The 22249-nt window shown below is 37.2% G+C and overlaps 1 protein-coding gene across 7 annotated transcripts in view; it reads right to left on the reverse strand.

The window, feature by feature from the left end:
* The window catches only part of HYCC1 (hyccin PI4KA lipid kinase complex subunit 1), a 44649-nt gene that overhangs the window by 11717 nt on the left and 10683 nt on the right, over positions 1 to 22249 (reverse strand). For 6 of the 7 annotated variants that reach the window (XR_009745375.1, XM_061464748.1, XM_061464750.1 and 3 more), the window contains exons 2-10: positions 13865 to 13944; positions 12895 to 12996; positions 8173 to 8352; positions 5264 to 5344; positions 4737 to 4852; positions 4313 to 4408; positions 2744 to 2860; positions 1897 to 1984; positions 1228 to 1387 (exon numbers count right to left, since the gene is read on the reverse strand). Coding sequence is in view for 6 of the 7 variants with exons in the window: in XM_061464748.1 (XP_061320732.1) it covers positions 1228 to 1387; positions 1897 to 1984; positions 2744 to 2860; positions 4313 to 4408; positions 4737 to 4852; positions 5264 to 5344; positions 8173 to 8352; positions 12895 to 12996; positions 13865 to 13915 (991 nt within the window). In the remaining variant the exon portion in view is untranslated. Of the gene's footprint in view, positions 1 to 1227; positions 1388 to 1896; positions 1985 to 2743; positions 2861 to 4312; positions 4409 to 4736; positions 4853 to 5263; positions 5345 to 8172; positions 8353 to 8529; positions 8619 to 12894; positions 12997 to 13864; positions 13945 to 22249 lie in introns of those variants that run through there. The other variant, XM_061464751.1, reaches the window with a different exon arrangement.

Below are 22249 nucleotides of genomic sequence, written 5' to 3' on the forward strand. Positions count from 1 at the left end.
AGTTTGGTTGGTTTAACCTTTGTTTGCCCCTCACTCCCTCTGGTAGCTTACTATTGGTACTATTATCACCAATGTGTACCATTACTGCTCAGGAAGCTCCATCATTATTTTAAAAGCATCTTCGATCAGTGTATTTATGAAGTTTTCTCAACATTTACCTGAATTAACTCTCAGTCCCTCATGTTATGTGACTTGGCAATATTTTTCTAACCAAACTGTCCATATACTACAAATGCTCCTACAGTACACATCATACAGAAATTTTTATGATACTACTTCACAATCTTTATTGAACCTTTTAAAGAGCATTCTTATCAACACTCACTCACTTAGCCTGTCACCAGAATTACAAGGCCAGCAGAACAAGCCACTGTCAGTTGCGATCACTGGTCCAGTGGCGCTTTCCTCATCTGAAGTTGGTAGAAGAAATAAATATAACAGTGCTCCTTTTGCAGTTCATTTAGCACCATTTTTCTACCTCTGAGCCCAGCCTACTGGGCCCAGTTCTACTTTGTGGAAACCCTTACACTAGTTTGCTTGAATGTGCTGGTTTTGGCTGCGACAGAGTTAATTTTCCTCACAGTAGCTGGTATGGGGCTATATTTTGAATTGTGCAGAACACAGTGTTGATAATACATGGAGGTTTTTAATTCAGAGTCCAGGCGTTTTCTGCTCCTCACACCTCTACACCAGCAAGTAGGCTGGAGGTGCACGAGAAGTTGGGAGGGGACACAGCCAGGACAGCTGACACAACACCAAAACCTAATTTTTCATGTTCTCTACCCTTAAAATATTTAAATAAAAATTGGATTTAAGAGAGATGAGGCTCTGCATAGAGCTGTTAAATATCTGCTTTGCTTCAGGTACTATAAACTACTTTTCAGAAGACAGGAATATCAGTCTCTGTAAAGAATCTATAACTTTGTACAGCTCCCCTCCCCTTTCAGAAAAGGCGGTTTTGTGGATTTTGCTTGTATGTTTATTTATTTTGTTGTTTGTTTTGTTTTGCTGGGATTTTTTTAATCAACTCCCCTCCCCCGTGATTAGGGAAATAAAGAAAACACTTCATTTGAACTGCATTAAGGCTCCCATTCACCAGTCAAGAAAATAAAAACCTCCAAACTGCTGCTTGCTTAGTAGCAATGAAGATGAACAATAACAAAATTCTCAGTATTATATTAAACATATGTAAAAAGTTGAGAATTCATTGTAAAGTGTGTTTCTTACCATGCCTTTTCCATCTATGCCCTCGGATAGACATGCTAGTCACAGCATTTCTTGATATTCTGGATGAAGTAGGTGTAATTTCAACCTGAATGCATCTTGTACCTTCTTTACTAGATTTCATGGCACCTTGAGGCAGTGAAGCTTTTATTGCATTAGCAACCTAGAACAGAAAAAATGCAGTTAAGTTCTTAACACAAAGATGCAAATTCTAGAAGAATTCTGTCAGGGGATTCTTATTACTCGAAGACAGATACCATGTACAATTCCAGTTTAAAGTCAAAAAGCACACCAGCTTTTTACACAGTTTATAAAGAATGCTGGTTGCAATTAACTCTCAGTACTAACATTTGCACTCTGTTTTAAAAGTATTTCCAGTTCAGAGATGTGGCTATTACTTGAGAATGCTTCTCTACTATCATCTACACTCTCAAAACTTAGAAGCATTCTACTGAAAATAGCTTGTCACTAAGGAAGGTGACAAAATAACTAAATGCATTGAAAATACCTGTGCCTCTGTGTGCATACTGACAGATCTAGCCATCCACACAAGCACAGCCACATACACCTTGTGAGATTTAGGTTCCTGGTGTGATGTTGCAACATGTGTGTTCACAGGAAGGATTTCCTAGACTAAAAATTCTACTCACAAAAATGTTGAAATATACCTACCAGCAAAGGTTCTGGATACAGTTCCAGCTGTGCTCTGTATAAAATGTCATCCATAGCTTTACGAGCCAGATCCCATTCTCCATTATAACTACAAAGGTAAGTATATATATAATAATAAGCATCTGTATCAACAGAAGAACCTTCTTGGCAACATAACCTTCACAGACTTAGCATCCCTTCAGAGCTCAGTTTAGAGGGCTTGAACTACTTGTGCTCACTAGCAGTAAGCTTGCTATTTAATGAACTTTTTCTGAAGTAGCATCTATGGAGACAGTTTTATTTACAATTGGTCATCCTGAGCAGTTCAGAAATTATGTCATTTGTTACTGATCAGCTTGTCATGAAATACTCTGAAATTCAAGCAGAACTGCTTTAGTATTACTCCACCTTTTGAGTATTCCTGTGTTTCTAATCTTTAATTATTTCAGTTAACAGGAGAGCTTCAAACATTAACTTGACTATCAAAGGGTAGACGACATCAGCATTTCAGAGAAAAAAAAAAGACCTTTTGTCCTTAACTAGACTGATGTCAAAACTAAACATGCAAAAATGCAGACAGCACACAATGGATGGAAAAGGGTTGGGGTTTCTTTAAAGTTGTTTTTTTTTTTTACATCAGCAATTATACCCTTTAAGTGCTGTTCTAGCCCTCTTTCCCCCGTATGACGTAAGTAACTTCAGACAACTAGCTGGAGAACTAGGTTCTCTTCCTAAGGAGGTTATAGCTAGACACAGCATCATCCACTAGAAAATAAAACATTTCAGGGGTAACACGCCTAAACAAGTGTAGAAATTAAGCTGACGTTTCTGTATTTTGTAGGCATACAGAAAAACCCAAACAACTTACAAGGCATAATAAATTCCTGTTAGCATCTGCACCATGAATTCAGATGAAACTGGAATCCTACAGTTGACTCCCTTGTACTTCCTTACTTGCTGGCGAGGATATCCACAGACACAAATTCTAGAAAAATCATGCATTTTTCATTAGCTAATCATGCATTTTTCATTAGGAACTAATGTGGAACCAACCGCCCTTGTATAGAACACTACAAAACTAGGCGTTTAGTATGCATTTTAACTACAATAGACCCACATGAAGGTATCCACCAAAAACCCTGTGCTGAAGCAGCCTATTTCTTATAATGGAAGAAGGGTATGCCCTCTGCTGGCAGAGTTCAAATCCTTCAAAAGAGAGACAGCCTAGACATGCCTGTTACATTTGTACTACAGGGGACCACGAAAAAAAACTGCCAGTAAAAGCTATTCTGGATCCACACATTTGCTGCAGAACAGACAAAAACTAAGTTAATGATACTTAAGGAAATAGGGTAGTATAGCAACTATAAATATTACAGACAGAAACATACGTGACATTGCATATAAAATGGAAGTTGCATGCAAGTTGTCAAGCAAAGAAACCACAAGTGCTCTGGTCAAATAATTACTAAAATTATCCTAAATTCCAGTAAAATCAGCTTTAGAGTTTAGTTATGAACTAAATCCCACGTCAGGTCCTGTAGACAACACATTTTGTAAAACAAAGATATTGGGTAGTTCAATATTCAATTCGTCAGCTACTACATGATTTGTAGAATGACCTTTAATGACATTAAACAAACTACTTCTCCAAAGCAGACTAGAAGGTTTAGTCTAAGACAGCTTTAATTCTTCAGCTTCATTATCAGAGAGCTTTTAAACTCTTCTTAGATCTATGTTTTTTCCAGAAAAATAAATGAAAAAAAATATATTGTATCATAGTACCTTTCAAATTACATCTGTAATGGGTAGGGCATTTCAGGAGTCTTTTATTAACACTAACTTCATCACTAACCTACTGCACTTTTTCCTCTCCTATCCCACAACACATCATTACGAAGTCTCTGGCTACATAAAACAACGACAACAACAAAAAAAACAACAAAAAGAAGACTGTGCCCCCAGGATTCAGTTCAGCAGCAGTACCAGTCTGCATGTTGTACCTAGCATGATCAAAATCTGACTCTTCATGCTGATATCACCATATCTCCAAATTAAAGAGAGTTTAAACGCTTCATCAGGAAAGACAGGAAGCCACACTAGTGACAACATGCAAGGAAATGAAAACAGTCCAAGACGTGGATGTTTATAAAGGAAGAATCATAGAATGGTTTGGGTCAGAAGGGAGACTTTCAAAGTTCATTGATTTCCAACCCCGCTAGCATCAGTAGGGACATCTTCCACTAGGTCGGGTTGTTCAAACCCCCATCCACCCTGCCTGGCCTTGAATATTTCCAAAAAAAAAAAAAGAGTCAACTTTACAAGCAGCTTTTGGGAACCTGAAGCTTTCTTAAAAAAAAAAAAAAAAAAAAAATCAAACTCATTGTATTGCACTTTGAAAATGCTGGTTTAAGTGTAATCAACCTACAAAAATTACCTTGAACAAATCTGACACAGTGACTGAAGAGAAACTGCAGGCATGTAGCTCAAGGCAGCATTGTAACAGAGCAGAAGGAAAGTCAGCACTTCAAACCTGGAATTTAAAGAAACATTAAAATTACATCACCAAGCTTATTTTTTAAAAGAAAGCAAGTTTACACAGAAATTTGCAAGAGCTACTTGAACAGATTTGGTATCTCATTTCAATAAAATTGACAATGGAATAGTTTGGTTCTGTCAACTCTTCTTTATGTAGTAATATGCACTGCTAATCTTTCTGCATCTACATTTACCTGTCTTTAAAAACAAAAAACCGACACAAGACACAGCATTCACCTACCCATCTTCAATCTTTAACTATATTAAAAATTACAAGATTCATAAGTAATTCTCAAGCAAAATCCTATTATATACAGTTTCACCTGTTCTGCGCTGTTAACATCTCCCTCTGAGGATGAGGTCCACTGTATACAACCCTGGACAAACCATGCTGTGATAAAGCTCCTTCAGTGAGAGCCATGGAGCCAATGCTGGAAGGCTAAAGGAAAAAAGGGTCATTCAAAACATGTCTGCCTGATGTCTTGCTACAATGCAAATGAAAATAGACAACAATCAGTAGCATCATATTTATACATGAATTTTCAACCGGCTTAAAGTTATCTGACTGCTTAGCTGTCTTAGATTTGAGAAGTGATTCTACACCAGATAAAGTATATAGCTTCAGAATACAAAAAGAAAGACACAGCTGGTGCAAGGATGTTATGGAGTTATGACTATTAAGTTTTGAAGAGGCCTCAGAGACCAGTTAGTAGTTCTCAGAAGATTGAGAAATATGCTCCTATGTCATCATGCAACACATTAAAACTACTTTTTACTTTTAACAAATAGGCCCCCAAAGCATGCTGCCTTTTTCGATCAGTAACAGCTGTATGTTGTAAATATCACTTACTTCATGATAGACTGAAGGTTTGGACAAAGATGGAATTGTGAAACTCAGCACTTTGCTATGTCCCTCTTTGTCAACTATCTCCTGAAAAAGACAGAAGATACCAATGGTTACACCGTACTACAGAAACCAGACATTCAAAATGTTAAATGCTGGGTAGGGGTAAATGGAAAAAGAAAGCAAACAAATTATTATAGGGACAGATACAGATACTATAACAATCTAAACTACAGGATGAAAACTATCTCTGGATTTGCTTTGTATCACAACGCATTGGCTTTGTTTCTGAAAACTATATAAATGATTTAGCAAAGGGCACACACACTTTCATACACAGTCCACCCTAAAAGCACTAACTGGAAATCTCAATATGTTTAAAAGTGTTAACTTTTTTTTTATGCACTGTTTGCTAATTGTGAAGTTTAATGCTCAATAATTCTGTTCTGAAAACTATTTACCCATGAAGTAATAACTCTACAAGTAATTTGTTCTGAAAATACAGTTCTGGAATGACTGCAGCGGCATATTGTTTGACAGCAGCAGACAGAGTATTTGAAAAAGCCCAAGTTTAACAATTCCTTATTTACAGAGTTAAAACAAGCATGGGTTCACAGCTTAAGAGAAGCTACTGTCCTGCAAGTTACCACCACAGCAGTATGTTGGCAGACTTCTACTCCTGTTAAATTAGCAAAAGATTAATGGGTAAGGGAAAAGAATAAAAAAGATGTATCACAGAAGAGCACTGAAATACTTCAAATAAACTTCAGAAGTTGCAAAGCAAACCTGAACAATATCCAACACCACACACACAAGAGCTCTTCCCCCTCCCCCCCCCGGCTTAATTTCAGCACCAGATCCGAAGGTAGAGATCACAGAGAGAAGCTTTAGCGCCTCCTAACACCCCTGCCTTTGGAAGGCTGAAGACAAACTTCACATAGTAATTACGAAAACTCATGCCTTCAAGTAGGATATTAAGTGGTAAAGGAAGACTGAGAAGTATCAAAAAGGCATACAAAGCTGCTCTGTCTGAAGAGTTATATAGGTCCTCCACTCCACAAAAACCACCAATAGTTTTGACTTCATTACTGCTTCTGCATCAACAACGAAAACTGTTTCCTCAATTTATGGGAGGAGAAGGCATGAGAAACTGGCTACATCCAAACTTCTAAAACCTTAAAATATCAATATTTTGACTCTTCATTCTAATCAGATTTGTAATCCTACAGTCAGAAACATCAACTGCACGCACTATCACTGTATGTCTCCAATCTGCAGGCAGAACAAACCAGTTCATGATCTCAAAGTTCAACCACAATAATTCCATACCCCTGACAATGTAGCAAATTTAGAATTATTCTGAGCAATACTTGATTTTTCAATTTCTTTCAGTAAGAAACTCCAGGACTGTTGAGCATGTTAATTCCTCCACATTCCAAGAGACTATACATTTACAGAACTACTATTTGCATTAGGCTAGGTCTTTCCTCTTGCCTTTAAAAACAAAGTAGCTGTTTAAAGAGTACAGAAATATCTAAACAGGTATCTAAACTCACTACCTTTTCAACCTTGTATACTGAAGAACAGTTACATCATGACTGTTAAAAGTTACAAATCTTACACAACATCAACAGAGGGGAAGAAGTCAGCATCAGTAACAAAGCATTCCTTCAGCATAAGCATTAATTTTTTTTTAAAGCAGAAGGTGGGGGGAGTGTTTCCAAAGATCAGGTCTATCTGCAGCTTTCTACAGAAACTTGCTGTAAAATTCTTAAAATTCCAAGCAGCTGGAGATGGATGGCTATGCTACTAATGGAGGAAGAAACTGTTCATAGCTAAGAGAAGACGTTCTGGACCAATTTCAAAATAAACTGTAAATGTAATCTCTCCTAGGAGAAAGACAAGTGATTGCAGCCACATCCATCAACCGTTTTAGATTACTTCATCATGGAAATAAAGGAGTGATTTGACTTAAGGCATAAGATATACCAAATGCTTTCCAGGAATATTTTTCTTCTCAGATACAGCCAGGCACACAGAAGAGACATGAAGTCTGCACTGTGAGTTGAATTTAAGAGCTCAGTTCTTTTTAAGTAGATTCCTGGGTAAAAAAAAAGGTGTTTTCACTCGCTTGGTAAAGACACTTGAGATTATTTTTAGAAGAATGGAAGGTGCCCTCTCCAGGTTTTCAGAATGAGAAGACCTGAAATTCATCACTGTTTCACTTCCCAAAAAGCCTTCCTACAACATCCAGAACATACAAACTACACAGAAGAGAATCCCAGTGGACATAACACTAAGCTTTCTATAATAGCCATAAAAAGACAAAATGCATAATTAAAATATGGTGCTCTTCAAGGTCCCTTCAAAGCAGTAATTTAGTAACAAACAGTATCTTTTAATATAAAACATGAAAAAAAGTACCGAGGTTATTCCAAAAATTAACGATGACATTTAATTTCTCAAAGCTAAGCAATCTGTTCAGCAGTCAAGTGCTCAGAATTTGTGATTTTTGTGTGTGTTTTCTAGTCAAGAGAGTCAAATTACCCCAGAAAATATGGGCAACCACTTCAAAAGTAAGACCTATAAAGGCTTTCAAGCAGAATGTAAGTTTAATCACCATACCACGAACTAAGTAATAAGGAAATTAAGAAGACTCCTTTGCCTCTTTCAGCCATTAGCACATTAACACTTTCCAGGAACCACAAAAAGAGCAGAGAAAATATTTACTGAAGTAAAAGAATGAAAGTTCATGTTGCATATTTGTGACATGGATGCCAATTTGAAAAGTCAAAACTAAGATGCTCAACACTTTAATTCTGAAATGAAATTGTTAATTATTCACCAGTAAAATACAGTACACCTGAAAGCACACTAATATTTTTAGGCCTTAATAATTACATGCAAATACAAACCAAGTTATAAACTCCTAGGAGAAGAGCCTCTATGCATCCACTGCTCTGCAAATCCCTGCTGGCTGAGACAGCAAGATAACACCACATCAATTCTGGCAGAAACTGCAGCGTGAATCGTAGCAATTGTTCTTCACCACTGCGATAGAACTCAAAGAGCTGATGGCAAACTGGCTCCAGAAGCTGAAATACAAATGACAATTGTGAATTAATAAAATATTACAAGAAACAGCAACTCTGTCTGGATCAATTCTTTGGACAAAACTATAAACTCATGAATGTTACATTTTAGCTATTAGGGAGTGACTGATGCAATAACTCCTCAAGTCACCTTACACACTTGCATCTTTTATAACATACTTTCAGATGGTAAAAGTAGGGCCTTCCATCCTGCATGAAGAATGAATTCCAACTGCTCCTTCTTTCATTTTTGGCTCACTTCCTCCAGCCTCAAAGGCATAAATAGAGGATACTGCTTATCACCACACCCCATACCATGTCCTCACTATCTCTGATATACAGGAAAAGTACCTGAACAGTTCTTGCTATTCTAGAGCTCCAACAGCATGCACAAATTGCCAGAAGCTTTTAACCACCAAATGAGAAGAGCTGCGTAACTCTCAAAGTATTACAATAACTTAGTACAGAGTAGAATTAGTTCATTTCTCCACTCACATTAAAATCATCCGGAAACTTAAATGTATTTATAGGTTTGAGACAGAAATGGGAAGCCCCAGGAGTAATTTTATAACCAAATTTGTTAAGCTGTTATAAATGGAAATACTATATTGAATTGAAAATAAAACACTGAGATAGAACAAGTTAAAAAATAAAACAGACTAAAAAAAACAGTTAAGCAATCAGCTTGCACTGTGCTTCTGGATTTAATGTACATCCTTGTGCTAACACCTATCTCCACTAAATGCCAAAACACAGTGTTAACCATCTTGTGTCAATGCACAGAAGCTATATATTTATGTTGGCACCTAGCTAAAAGATTTCCTAACCCAAGTGGAAAATAACATCAAAACCAGTAGGCCCTAACAAAGCCATCTGAACTGGAGGCTGAACTCTAAAGCAAAAATTCAAAAGCACACACTCAGAAATACTTTTTGGCAGCAAACCCAGCAAACCGTAAGTATGGACCTGTAAAAGGATTTCTTAAAAAAGAAAAAAATTAAAAAAAACCAAACAAACAAAAAAACCCAACAGACAATGTTTGGGTAGAAAAGGGGGATTTTAATTAAATCTTCTAAAATAATTTGGGAAAATAACTGGAAAGAAATAATAAACAGAAGGACCCTATCATGTAATAAACTATTCCCTGAAAAACGATCTAGGCAGCTGATACATTTACATTAGCAAACTTCACAAAATGAACTCTGAGATTCCTGCTGTTCAGAATTAATTTTATCAGCTCCAGTTAATGCACTTTAAAAAAAACCAAAATTATCTAAAATATGATATTCTCCCATTGCTAATCTCTGAAAGACAAGATTCAAATGTAACATGCCTAAAGGACTAGTTATTTTACCTTGCTTCTAAACTCCAAGACTTAAGATCTTTACAGTTCATCAACATGACCCACAGAAATAGACTCTAAATTAATTTCAAGATCAGGAGTGTTCAGGCTAGTAACAGATCTCCACTGAAATGTATTCCTGCACAAAATCCCCAAAAGTTTTAACCTGAAAAGAATGGAATCCAAACTAGACATGCATTTTAGTTTAGAGATTGCACTGAGAAAAGATACCATAATCATTAGAATTGCCACTGCATGTCAGTTCAGAAGGCAAAGTATTACCCAACACCTTTCTGAAAATCCTTAAAAACTTCAATATATGCATGTACTTTAGTGCTAGTAACATGCAGATCACATTTTCCATTTTATTATGCCTAGGTCACAACTTCAGTTGTTCAATGGAACAAGCTTTCAAAAAGCTAAGAAGCCGCCCCCCCCTTTATTGCAGCAAAGGGGACACCACTACCAGAAGAGCAAGCTGGAAAAAAGTTTGCTTGCTTTCCTAAGTGTTTCCTGCTCAATACAAAGAAAGCTGAGACAACATTTCTTACCTCCCAAAGTTACTTCAGAACCCAAAGAATCTTAGCAGGTTTTGGTTCTTTTAAAAGTAATTTGGGTCAATTTGATCCCTTCAAAAAATGAGGAACTTTTAGCTTCTGACAGATACAGCTCCTCTTTGGAAAAAATCATCTGGGAAAAATTTACAGCAAAGGCAAAACATCATGCCAAGCTAAACTACTCATCAGCTTAAAGAGCAGAGCATCAACGATCCTTCTAGAAAACCTCACCAGCACAAGCGCTTTCCACCTTCAGCTTGCATATTTCACACAATTTGCATGCTTCCTTTAAGGAAGTATCAGTTCAGAATGATGCGCTTGAACTTTAAAAGGCACATCAATAACTATGACAGGTACCCATGTCCACATTGTTATCTCAGTTGAGACAGCTTTATATCAGCACATTTAAATGCATAATCAGTAAGAAAACAGATTTTCTTCCTCAGAATGCCACCACATGCTGCAAGCTAATATCAAAACGAGCTAATGATTGTTGCTGTTTCCGGATAATGTTTTACATTAAAACAGTTCTAAAAGATATCTAGACTGAAACAATTTTTAATGCTGGAACAGAAGAATGTCCAAGCAATCTCATCCCTACTTCATTTAAGCTGCATACAAATGTGTTAGACACTCCAAACACTTTATCTCCTAATGCAAATGCCTACACAAGAACAGCAACAGTGTTTTAAGTAGAAAGCCAGAAAATCTTGAATTTCTGAAGAAAAAAACCTCAGAATTATAATTTTTTTTTGTTGGATTCTTGAGTCAAAAGTCCTTTAAATCTTCACGTCTACTCAATACTCGTCTTGTATTGAATTACATTTTTCACTTATCAATGGCCCAGGAACCTCAAAAGTAATTAACAAAATCTTTACAATCAAAGCTACTATGAATTGGGTATTTTTTATTTTTCTATAGCAAACAAGTAGCTCATTTCTGTCACAAACTGATTTTTAATTATTTTTGAAACGCAAACAAAAAATCCCTTATGTAAAGAAAACACGAGCCAGCAGGAAAATACAGTCACAGATGCAAATACATATGATATTTTTTAAGCATTTGAAAAGTAAAGAACACATCCACCCCCAAGTGAGATTAATCACAATTTTAAGGTACCATTAGCTGTTATATTAGAAGTACATTTATCCAAAGGTAAATAGAAGGTTGTTTGTCTGGTTTTAATCTCACCAGTTTTTCTAGTGTTCATGCATTAACCCATCCCTTTTGCAGTACACACACAAGGTAAGAAAGGACAGCACATATCCTACACCGTAAAGCAAGTTACCATTACACAGTGCAGCTAAGAGATGTCCGATAACAGTTGAAAGAAATTACTTGTCTTTTTAATTGCTAGCTTGTAAGTATTTTCACAACATAGAAAGCTCCAAGTAGCCCTTTCCACAAAGTGGCAGGTACTCAGAGAACAGCCCAAAGTAAAGATTTTTAGGACTTCTCCCAAGGCAGCACAACACTCAGTCAGCACTGGCTTTTCATTTCAATTCAAAGTCTCACTAACAGGGAAATCTTTGATACCTTGCCCCCAGAATTATCCCAGCAACCTTTTCAAGCAGAATTTGCGTCCTTGACCATCCTGTTACTAAGGTCTTAGAGAAACCGAGTGGTAGTCAGAAGTAGTAAAAAAAAAAAAAAAAAAAATCAAAGAACATACGAAAGGATTAATTTGGCTACCATCAAGGAGACTCATCAGATTAATTTACATGTTACACACATTCTGAAGACCAGACAGGCTTGACTCAGTAGCTGGAATGACTCAGAATGCCTTTCTGAGCAGCAAAGTAAAATCACATTTCTTCTTTGCTAGACAATCTGGGAGTTTATCTACCAGCATTCTCTCTAAAAAGTATATACTGAAAGCATTTTACCCTCTGACCACTACCGGCATAATCTCAAACTTTGGAAAGGTTCCTTATGCTGGGTCTTTTCAGAAAAAGAATTAAGGGCTTGGTCAATTTTAAAATAGGCTTGCTGAACAGAAGAAAGTGAGACAATGCAGTTAACAAGACACAACCAAAACCAGTTCAGTATGTTCTGAACACTTTAAACCAAGTGCATTCATAGGTGTGGAACTATTCCTGGCACAGGTAAATGAACTGTCCCCTTCTCTCCAGTGTTAGGGTTTTTTTTTTGCCATCATCTCAGCAAGGGTACATCCACTGTATAAATGTGTATATTTATATTTTATGTTTGTAAAACAACAACAAAAGCCGTACAACCAAAGCAACAGCTTAAAAGGATTGCAAACCTACCTAACAGTGTTCTCTTGGGTTGTAATAGACGAGCTTCTGATATGTACAGATTCACATTCAACTGACACTGAATTACAAAAAGAATTCAGTCAGTCTCAAACATCTTTTCAATCCCTTAACATATTTATCAATTCTATAGCCAAGTTCTGAAGCCCGTGAGTATGATCTACAGGCTTAGCTATAATCAGTGGGTTACAAAACCTATGAATAATTTCCATGGTAATATGTCACTGCTAAGAACAAACATTTTGATGGAGATGCTTCATGTAGTTCTGTAGTTTGCATAGTTAGAACACAATTAACTAGTATGCAAGGTCTTCTTTTATTCTGCTGATGTTATGTCAGACATGTTGTGTGAGAGATCAGATATACTCACTTCACTCTGTGGCTCCTGAATTACTTTGTAAAGAGATGAAATCAAGGCAGTCTTATCTTTCAAGTTTGTAGCATAGCTGGATATGGATGCTTCTGGCAGTGTCTGAAATAAAAATATTAACACTAGTAGAAAAAGCAATTTTTACCATAAAAAGATAACAGCTATTTCAACAACTATTTCCTATTACAGATTACTGTTTACCAGTTTACTGTAAACTAAAACTTATTTCACAAGAAATCCTTATTATGGAAAGCACCATGCTTTCAGGACAACAAAACTGCCAGAAGACACACTGCATTTATCACTTTGCAGACACTTTCATACAGAATGTAATGACAGTGGGTGGGTAACATAAAAAAACAAGAGTTTCCAGGGGCAGCCCTGTACTTGAAGCTTAGCACTTTGCAGAGCCATACTTCAAGGGATTTTCTCTGTACACAGCTACTGAAAATTACAGGATACAGTAAAAATATATAGACAGGATATAGCCTCTGAAAGAGCACAAACTCCAGTTGATGTGAACAGCTCTTCTCTGACACTAAACGGATTTTCTGTTCGCACTTAAGAGGGTAAAAATCTAATCTTTTTAGCAACCCTTTGAAAGCTGAACATTTTAACTTACTATTCATAGCTCTTACAGTGCTTCTTATCTGCACTCCTTCAAAGGAGATAAAACTCCACTATAGATAGGAAAACACATTCCCAGTTTATCTAAGCAGACCAGAAGCATGGTCTAGTCCATACTCAAATCAACAAGACCATTTATCTGTGATATACCTTTTTACTGTACAAGGATATAATCCCAAAGAGGGCAAGTTAAGAACCAGTCATCTGTATATATCACATTACCTCAGCAAAATACATGGTTACTATTCTTTTTTATTTTCTACAGCAATCAAGCATTTTTCCATACCACTCCACTCCAGCAGAGATTCAAACACTACCGGCTAAATATCTGAGAGTATATTACCTTGAACTCTGATAACCACTCCTCCACAGCCCCAGTATCCACAGCTAACATCTTCCAACATCCGTTCTAAGACCTTCAGCCTGAAAGAATAAGCAGAGTTTGTGAAAACTACACAGTCACTGCATTAAGTAGATGATGAAAATTAAGTCCCTGTGAATATTTAAAGACTCTTATCATGCTTTTACTTGTTAACATTTCACACGCTGACATTACTTTGAACTTTCATTCTACCTCACTTATGGAAGCATTAAGCATGGGAGACTTCACATACAGCAGTTTAATAAATTCCAAGTATGTATTGCGTGGGAAGCTCAGTAAGTCAAAGATTTGCAGAAATGGCATTTTGAAAACAGAAAATACTACTTTCTCCATTTCAATTTATTTTTCAGCTTACAGAACTCAAGAGAAAAGTGTATGGACTCACTGAAGAGAAATGACTGTTTAGCTTTTTCTTAGTCAACTGCTATTCCTAACTTGGAAAAGGTCACTGAAATAAAGGCTGATGGAAAACCTTTCAATCCTCCCCCACCATGGCAACTGCAAGACAATGAGCCTGCTGCCTCAGCAGGTAGCCTGAGCCCCTGCCCAATATCCTTTCAGAACAAGATCATCAGGACTAAGACTCGAACACATGAGATGCTTTCTGAGGATGAAAGGGGAATAAGGAAGGGCTAAGGAATTGTAAACCACAGAGGGACAAATTTAATTTGATTTGAACTGATTATAACGTTCTGAAAGAGGTTACTAAGGAGCCAATAAGGGCAGACTCTCTGTTGAACATCATACTTATAAACATGGAGAAACTGGGCAATGATGCGAAGGTCAGGGCAGCCATAGCTGCAGTGACCATGATGTGGTAGAGCATAGGATCCCAAGGAGAAGAAGGATCAGAGCAAGAAGGAGGATCAAGAATGCCCAGAATGGTTCATGGGCTTTTGCAAAAATACCACAAGCAACAGGAAGACTAGGGCTCCATGACGGAACGGGGCAGAGGACTTGCTGACAGAAGACATGGAAACTGGTACTCACTGCCACCTTTGCTTCTGTTGTTAGCACCAAGAGCAGCCCTCAGGAATCCCAGGCCTCTGAGCACCCACGACTGCCTCAACTGCCAGGCTCAAAGGGCTGACCACAGGGGTGTGCTGCCATTCACAGGGACACCAACAGGGTGGAGACATGAGCCAACACATGAATCTCGGGAAGTTTAAAAATATTATTTAAAAAACTGTGTGTAACACGCACAAATGATGGTCCTACTACAATTATTGAAGCAACAACCTCATCAAGTCCTACAGTATCACACATTCTACTATCCCTACCTTCATTCCTGTGAAGGTGGACAAAAGCTTTTGCAACCTCACATGCTTCAGCAGGGTTGACAATAGCAACCATTGCCCGAGAGCCATCAATAGCACAAATCCCTGTGGCAATATTTACTGCTCAAAGAAATGCATGATCTAAAGGTGTCCAGAGGAGTCCTGGATACTCCAAGTCTGTTGCTGACACCACATTTATCCAAGATACACATGGTCGTTTTTTTTTCACCTATTCTTACTGATCCATCAAGCAGATGGATCAGTATTTTCAGATTAAAGGCTCCAAGAGAAGACAGGATGTGTTTGACTAGTAAGAACAGTAACAACACCCTTGACTGGCATTATTCATGGGACTAAGAAAAGTATTTCAAGCTTTTATGACTAAGTATTTGAAGGCAAATTGGGTTTTTTGTTGTTTTGTTTCGCAATTTTTGCAAAACCGTGAACTTTTAAGATGAAATCTATAAAAAAGTTAACTAAAAGAAACAGGACAAAGTTTTTGCTGTCAGGTCTTTGATTTTTTTAGGTAGCAGAGGTATTCCATTGAGAGTTAAGGCAGTTGAGATGCACAGAAGATAAACTGTCCTTATTTTACCTTCATACATTAAAAAAACGCATGTACCTTTCTGAAAACTCTGTTTAACTCTGAGCACAGAAGCATCCAGTAACACACTTTTGAGTGTCACAAATAAGCAGTCTAATTTTGTAATTATTTCCCTTGAAGACAAAGATTATTATCTGCCAGACTGATCTATCCCCAAAAGGAAAAAATCCCCTCCATTCCACACATCAGGTGTGTGGGATCTATTAAAACTGGCAGACAACCTACTCCTTTGCTGAGGATTGACACATTCCGTGCTAGTTAAATAATATATCAAATTGTATTGCAACAATGTACGGACAGAGTCAGCAAACCTAAGACTGTTCTAAAGGAAGGATTAACAAATTTCAGTGAACACCACAATTTTTAATGAAGCCTATATAAAGTTTACAAAAGTAACTCTAAAACAGAATTTTTTAAACACAAAGTGAGCCAAAATAAAGCCTAATTTCTAGCATCTGTTAACCTCTTGGAAAAAAGCCCAAAAGGATTAAAAAAGCATGCCTTAATTATAGCTCCATTTCAGTGGATTCAATTGCAAGATAAAGGCCACTGTGAGCACTACATGTCCAGTCACTATGGAATTAAAACAAGAAGTAGATAAAGTAAATACATGCTACTTTAAAAAAAGCTGTGAAGTTATACTGAGAATGTACTCTATAAATACCAAAACTATAATGAAAATTCAAACAATGCAGCAAACATTACCCAGCAATTCTCCAAGAAAAGTCTTGTTTTAAAGTACATCGGCACATAAACACCCTTTGAATATTTTTTTCCCTTGATGTCTTCCTCTTAAGCCCCTTCAAGTTGTTCAGAGGAGTGGAGTTTGAGAATTTCTTTAAAAACAAACTGCTTTTGTCCCCACAAATCAAACAATACTGCTGATGAGCAGCTTTGAATCATAGCATGTCCCCATGTGCCTCATTTGAAGAGAGTAAGAGACAGAATCATTTGGATGCTCTGACAGAAGACAGTTGCAGGAAAGAGGAAGGAGTCTCAAAGATTCAACAAAGCTATCACAACGTTATTTGTGATGGATCTCTGTAACAGTCAGGTGGTCCATCTTTCTTGAACTTTTATTAGAAACATACATATCCTTATATCACACAAAGTAAAGCAACTTCAGGTGACACTCTCATTGCAGGTCTTATGATATTACTTCACATTTTCCACCTCATGAAAGCATGTGTAGCTACTGCAGCCCAGCTAACACATGACAAATTTATCTGTTTGTTTATGCCCTGTGAGTTAAAAGTACTTAGGAGTATTTTCCACAAGACTCTCAACTTGGATTAGTATAAATCCTATTTGTTGGTGCTAAGCAATAATTAAACTAATTTTCCTAGTAGAACATCTATTTAAGGTAAGCATACTTTAAGCCAGAGAGCCCTTAATAATCTCTAACATTGGAACTGTCGGACATATGGAACTTGAGCTCTAATACCAACAAGAGGAGAATAAGTCTAACTTACATTCCACTTGAAGTCTGCAATCCATTCTGATATAGCTTAAGTTAGGGCTTGTCTGGATATTTTCCCAAGTAATAAGCAGCCTCTAAGAGCTGTAAATTGATCGTGCTCTATTCTAATACTACAATAAAGCTCTCCTTACACAGGAGATACCAATTCTTGCTTTAAGACGAGTAGTACAAACAGAGCAAGATATTAGGCAAGTGTATCTGACCAAAATGAGTCTTGTTTAGAAGAGACTTCTACAAAATCTCTACAAACTCCATTATTTTTTCTATTACAGCACAGATACAACAGGAACTTACTGAATTTACTATTTTTAGGGGAAGGGGGACAGAGAGAAAGTTGCTATGCACTAAGCTAGTGGAGGGTAAGCCAAGAGGAATTAAGATGTACTCTCTGGCAAACTCAGTAATGGATTCACCTACTTAAAACAGCTTCAGTTTTTCATACCAGTCATTCAAGAATTATTATTTTTTTTTAATACAGTAATATCAAACCATGGCCTTGAGGAAGTCACAGACAATACATTCACAGGCTGCTCTTTAAAAAGAAATTCTCACAATTGGTGGCTTTCCCATTCTTTAAAGCTACCCAGCCTTTGTAGAATTCATCCACAGAATGCATGCATGTAAATGAAATCTGGATTAAGTACAAGGAAGCTGGACTTGGATGAAGAATGAACTCAAGTTCTGCAGAACTGACCTTCTGGAAGCACAGTAGTGGGTGTTTGCTAGTGGAAGTCAGAGCTGGAAAAAATAAAACCAGAAGCCAAAGACTGCTCAAGTCCTGTCCTCTGGGAATTGCTAGAAAAGGAAGGAAAGCATATACTGCATCCTTACCTAATCTGAAAAGTATCTGCTTGGAAGTGTGGACTATTTGCTAAGAAATTTTTTTTTAGCCTATGGGAAACATGGGACAGAAAGTTAAGATTTTTATGAATCATCAGCCAAATTTGTCAACTCATCCCAGAACAACAACAAAACAGACTTGTGAGCATTCAGATATACCAGACCCATAAGAGATCAAGTCCCTGGTACATGTCAATCTTGTATTTGATAGTAGTTTGTACACAGAAGTAGAGAAGGGCCTATTAGGACTCAACTTTTCCTACCCTTTCAACCAGTACAAGTACTATTAAAAACTTTTTAATCAGCTCTACACCATATGTCAAGTTCACTTAAGAACTACAGTCTGTACTTAAAATTCACACTGCCAAACCCCTTTCTCTCCCAGCTTGTTTCAGAGACAAAGACACAATCCTTGGTAAGCCTCACAACAGGAAAGAGCACTTGGGCAAGTGTATTCTTGAATAAATTGACAAAGAAGAGAATGTATTTTCCTGATTTCAATGCAGAACTCATTCTAGTGAAACAGGCTAGGTCTGGCTTCTTGACATTTTTCAAACTTGCACAAAGAAACAAAACACCCATTGTGCTCAGCCTGAAACAGTCACATACTCAAATACACAATGCAAGCAGTGCTTGAAGACTCAATATCAAGTATTCTCTGATAATCCTTATCATCAGTGTAAAATCAGGAGTGTCAACAAGATACCTACGGTGCATCAAGCATCACTGACACAGGCTCAAGCCAATTCCTAAAATGACAAGCGATTGCGAGTTAGCATCTTCTTATACAAGAACGAACAAGCATTGGGTGAAACGGTAGGAGACAGGCTCAAAGCAAACAGAAGGAGTTACCAAAAACAATGTGAAAGAAGTATGCATTGAATCATAAGTACATGAACTTTACATAAATGTGCATAAAAAGAATCTTGGAGACAATCATGGAAGAATCCATCCACAGCCACTAAATATATAAACACTTCTTCCTCTTCAGGTAGTTCAAGTCAGAAGTTGCTCCCCCAAAACACTCTTCCAATTTCCCCTCTAAGTTCCTCTCTAGGCCTCTATTAACAGCCACTGTGAGATAACAAGGTTTCAGAAATTCTGGTCTGATTCAGTACGGTTATTACTAGTCTTCTTCACAATAGGGCAGTGAAACTACACAAAGACAACTGTTTTGAACGTGTTTGTCCCCAGTGATTTGTAAAGGTTACTGAGCTTTAGGAACTGAAACTACAGTCAATTTGAATTTAACGTTGCCAAGGGCATTTTTCAGTTTTGCTGCTCTCCCCTCCTACTGCTCCCTCCCCTCCATCAGTGCTAGAAACAACCACCTTAATTGCAGCTTACACTTTAGATCACAATGTGGAGCATCAGCCTTGAAGAGTCAAGGGTCAATGGACATTTCCACAATATAGATTTAAATATTTCCTCTGCACATGTGCTTCTTGAACACTCTACACTTGGGATACAACAAAATGATAGATATTTGCCCATCAAATGGAAAAGTCCTCTTGAAAGATACACATTACAGATTTTTAAAATCACAGGTCTAATAACATTCAGCCACAGATGACAGACCTCAATTCAGTTTTAATAACAGCAAATAAGGAAAAAAAAATAGTTACTCTAAAGAAAGAAAGCATACATTCACTAGACTGTATAGAAACTATAAATAACTCTCTTAAATGCCCATTTCTTGGGCAAACGATCCAGCACCACAGAATATTGACACTTTGCAGTCCTGAAACCTACACACAACTACCTGACACATCGAACTACAACTTGGCCTTTTACAACATTTCAATTCTGTTAACAGGAAAAATACCACTCCCCCCCCCCCAAAGTCCACCTACAGTTAAGGTGATAATTCCATTTACAATGCTGGCAAATAGTCGTGAAGGAACACATGCCCCAAAACATTCATGACGAAAGCTTCCTAAAATCTCTTGAACAGAAGGTAGTATCCCTATAAGCAATGGCTTTTAAAGATTTTAATCCTGATCTTTGACTTCTGACAATTCTATTTGCTCAAATTCAGATTAGCAATCAACAATTACAAATCACCTTTGTACACAACTAGCCTTGTATTTGCCCTCAACCAGTAAGGCGATAACTTTCAAGACAACAAAATGACTCATGACAGCTAAACAACTCACTGAGACATGAGATTATACATTGAAATATTTGCTTGAATTTATACAAGCCATTGTAAGCCAGATTTATATTGCTAAAGCAGTACAAAAGCAGCCCTACCAGCACAATACCAAACTGAAGATAAAGATGACATCACTTACACAACTTGATTTTTTTTTTTTAAACCTACTTTACTATTTCTTCCTTGCTGTCTTCTGCACTAAAGCAGACTGTAAGTACAACTGCTGTACTGATAACCACAGTCGGACAAAATTGACCACCTATAAGCCAGCTTACTCTGGTTACATCCTATTCTCTAGCCTGCAAAAACCCTACTCTCAAGCTATTCCATTTGCCATATGTCCTCAAGTGTCAGCTTTTCTATGCTTCTTTCTTATGTGTTGTTATTCTGGATTAATATAGTTAACAGTTTAATATACAAAAAGAAAAATTGAGGTAATAACTGTACACATCATAAGGAAAAAGAAATTAAAAATAACACTAGAATACAACCACAACTTAACCAAACATAACTGAAATGACAAAAAGAAATGTGTTAAATGGAATGGCATGCTAATACTACAAAAGTGACCTAACCCACACAGGTTTTTGAGTTTTTGCTTTAGCCACATAATTCCATAGTACTAAAATAAATGCATTTTCTTTATGCTCTGATAAGAATGAACTAGAAAACTTTAGAAATTTTCTCTATTTCCTGGGTATCAGCACTCCTGTAACTTCTGCCAAGAGCATCTATGAGCAGGCAATACCACAGCTGACACAAGAGTTCTTACTTCTGTGAGGGAAAGCATTGCTACAGAAGTTAACCACTTACAAGAAACGTTTTCTACAGAACCCCAAGCAAAGTAAACTTACTGTTCTCACATGCCCTAGTTTCCCTAAGCCCAAAATGAATTACATCCCTATGAAATGAGGAAGTTTCCCTGAAACCCAAAACCAAATACAAGTAGTGAAATAAAATAAACTATGCAGAGAGAGAGAATAACTATGCTACAGCTCTTGATCCAGTGATGCATACAAGTCTTGAAGTAACCAGTGGTCTTTTCAATAGCAGATGGCATTATTTCGGTAGTAATGCTGTGACATCTAGTTTGCTGCCTTCTCAAACTTCAGTGCTACTGTAGTATACCTGTACAAGCAGTTACTCATTTAATCTAGCAGTTTATGAAGTGTTTGCTCAAGCTAATTTTAAAAATACGTTTTCCGAGTGAAAATTGCAAGTAATCTCAGTGAGACTTCGTTCAGAACTTTCAGCCACATATCAAAAAGAAAGGTGTCAGGTAATTCAGCTGTTGGAAAGACTCTAAGTGTAAAGCATGCATAAGCAGATAGAGCACAATAGCTTGAGCATGACCTAAATAGCACGTGGAGAACTGAGCAGGCACAGTACTTCATCTCTGAGCATCAACTGTTAAAGGCACAATTCCAACACCTACCATTACAGCATGTAGCTGCACCTAGAGCAAATGGAAAAGCATTCATCTCACAAGTAGCTTTGCAGTGACATATCAGAAGCAAAAAGATTCAGCTCACAAAATAGGGACAGGAGTTTAAGCAAGTTCTTTGCCTTCCATTTGTAATACTCTTCAGTTTCTACTTTTTTAGCAGCAACATTACCGAAAAATTCCCAACTCCACTAGCCGAGAATGAGATTTCATCCGATTCTGCCAGTTTTCAAGCCCATTCCAGGTATCTGCACCTCATTTAACGTGAAAGGCAGAGATGCATACGTGCAAGCCAGAAGCTGATGTTAGATGTTGTTACACAAGCCCCATGAGGAAGAAATTTTGTAGCAGCTACTGGGACTTCACTTCAACGGACTCTTCCTTCTGCCTCTGCAAAAGGTGATGAACTCCACAAACTGAGGATTAAGTTGCAAAAGTTGCAGATGCTTCAGAAGGGACTTATTTTTATTTGCCAAAAAATTAGTTGGTTTAAGTTCTAGAAGCTTTTAACAATAGCATGTTAAAAGTATGAAAATTATTTTATTG

Source organism: Pezoporus flaviventris, unplaced genomic scaffold (genome assembly GCF_033815535.1).
Source record: "Pezoporus flaviventris isolate CSIRO_AGI_PZ_B2104156 unplaced genomic scaffold, CSIRO_AGI_Pfla_v1 ptg000037l, whole genome shotgun sequence".
Classification (NCBI taxonomy): domain Eukaryota; kingdom Metazoa; phylum Chordata; class Aves; order Psittaciformes; family Psittacidae; genus Pezoporus; species Pezoporus flaviventris.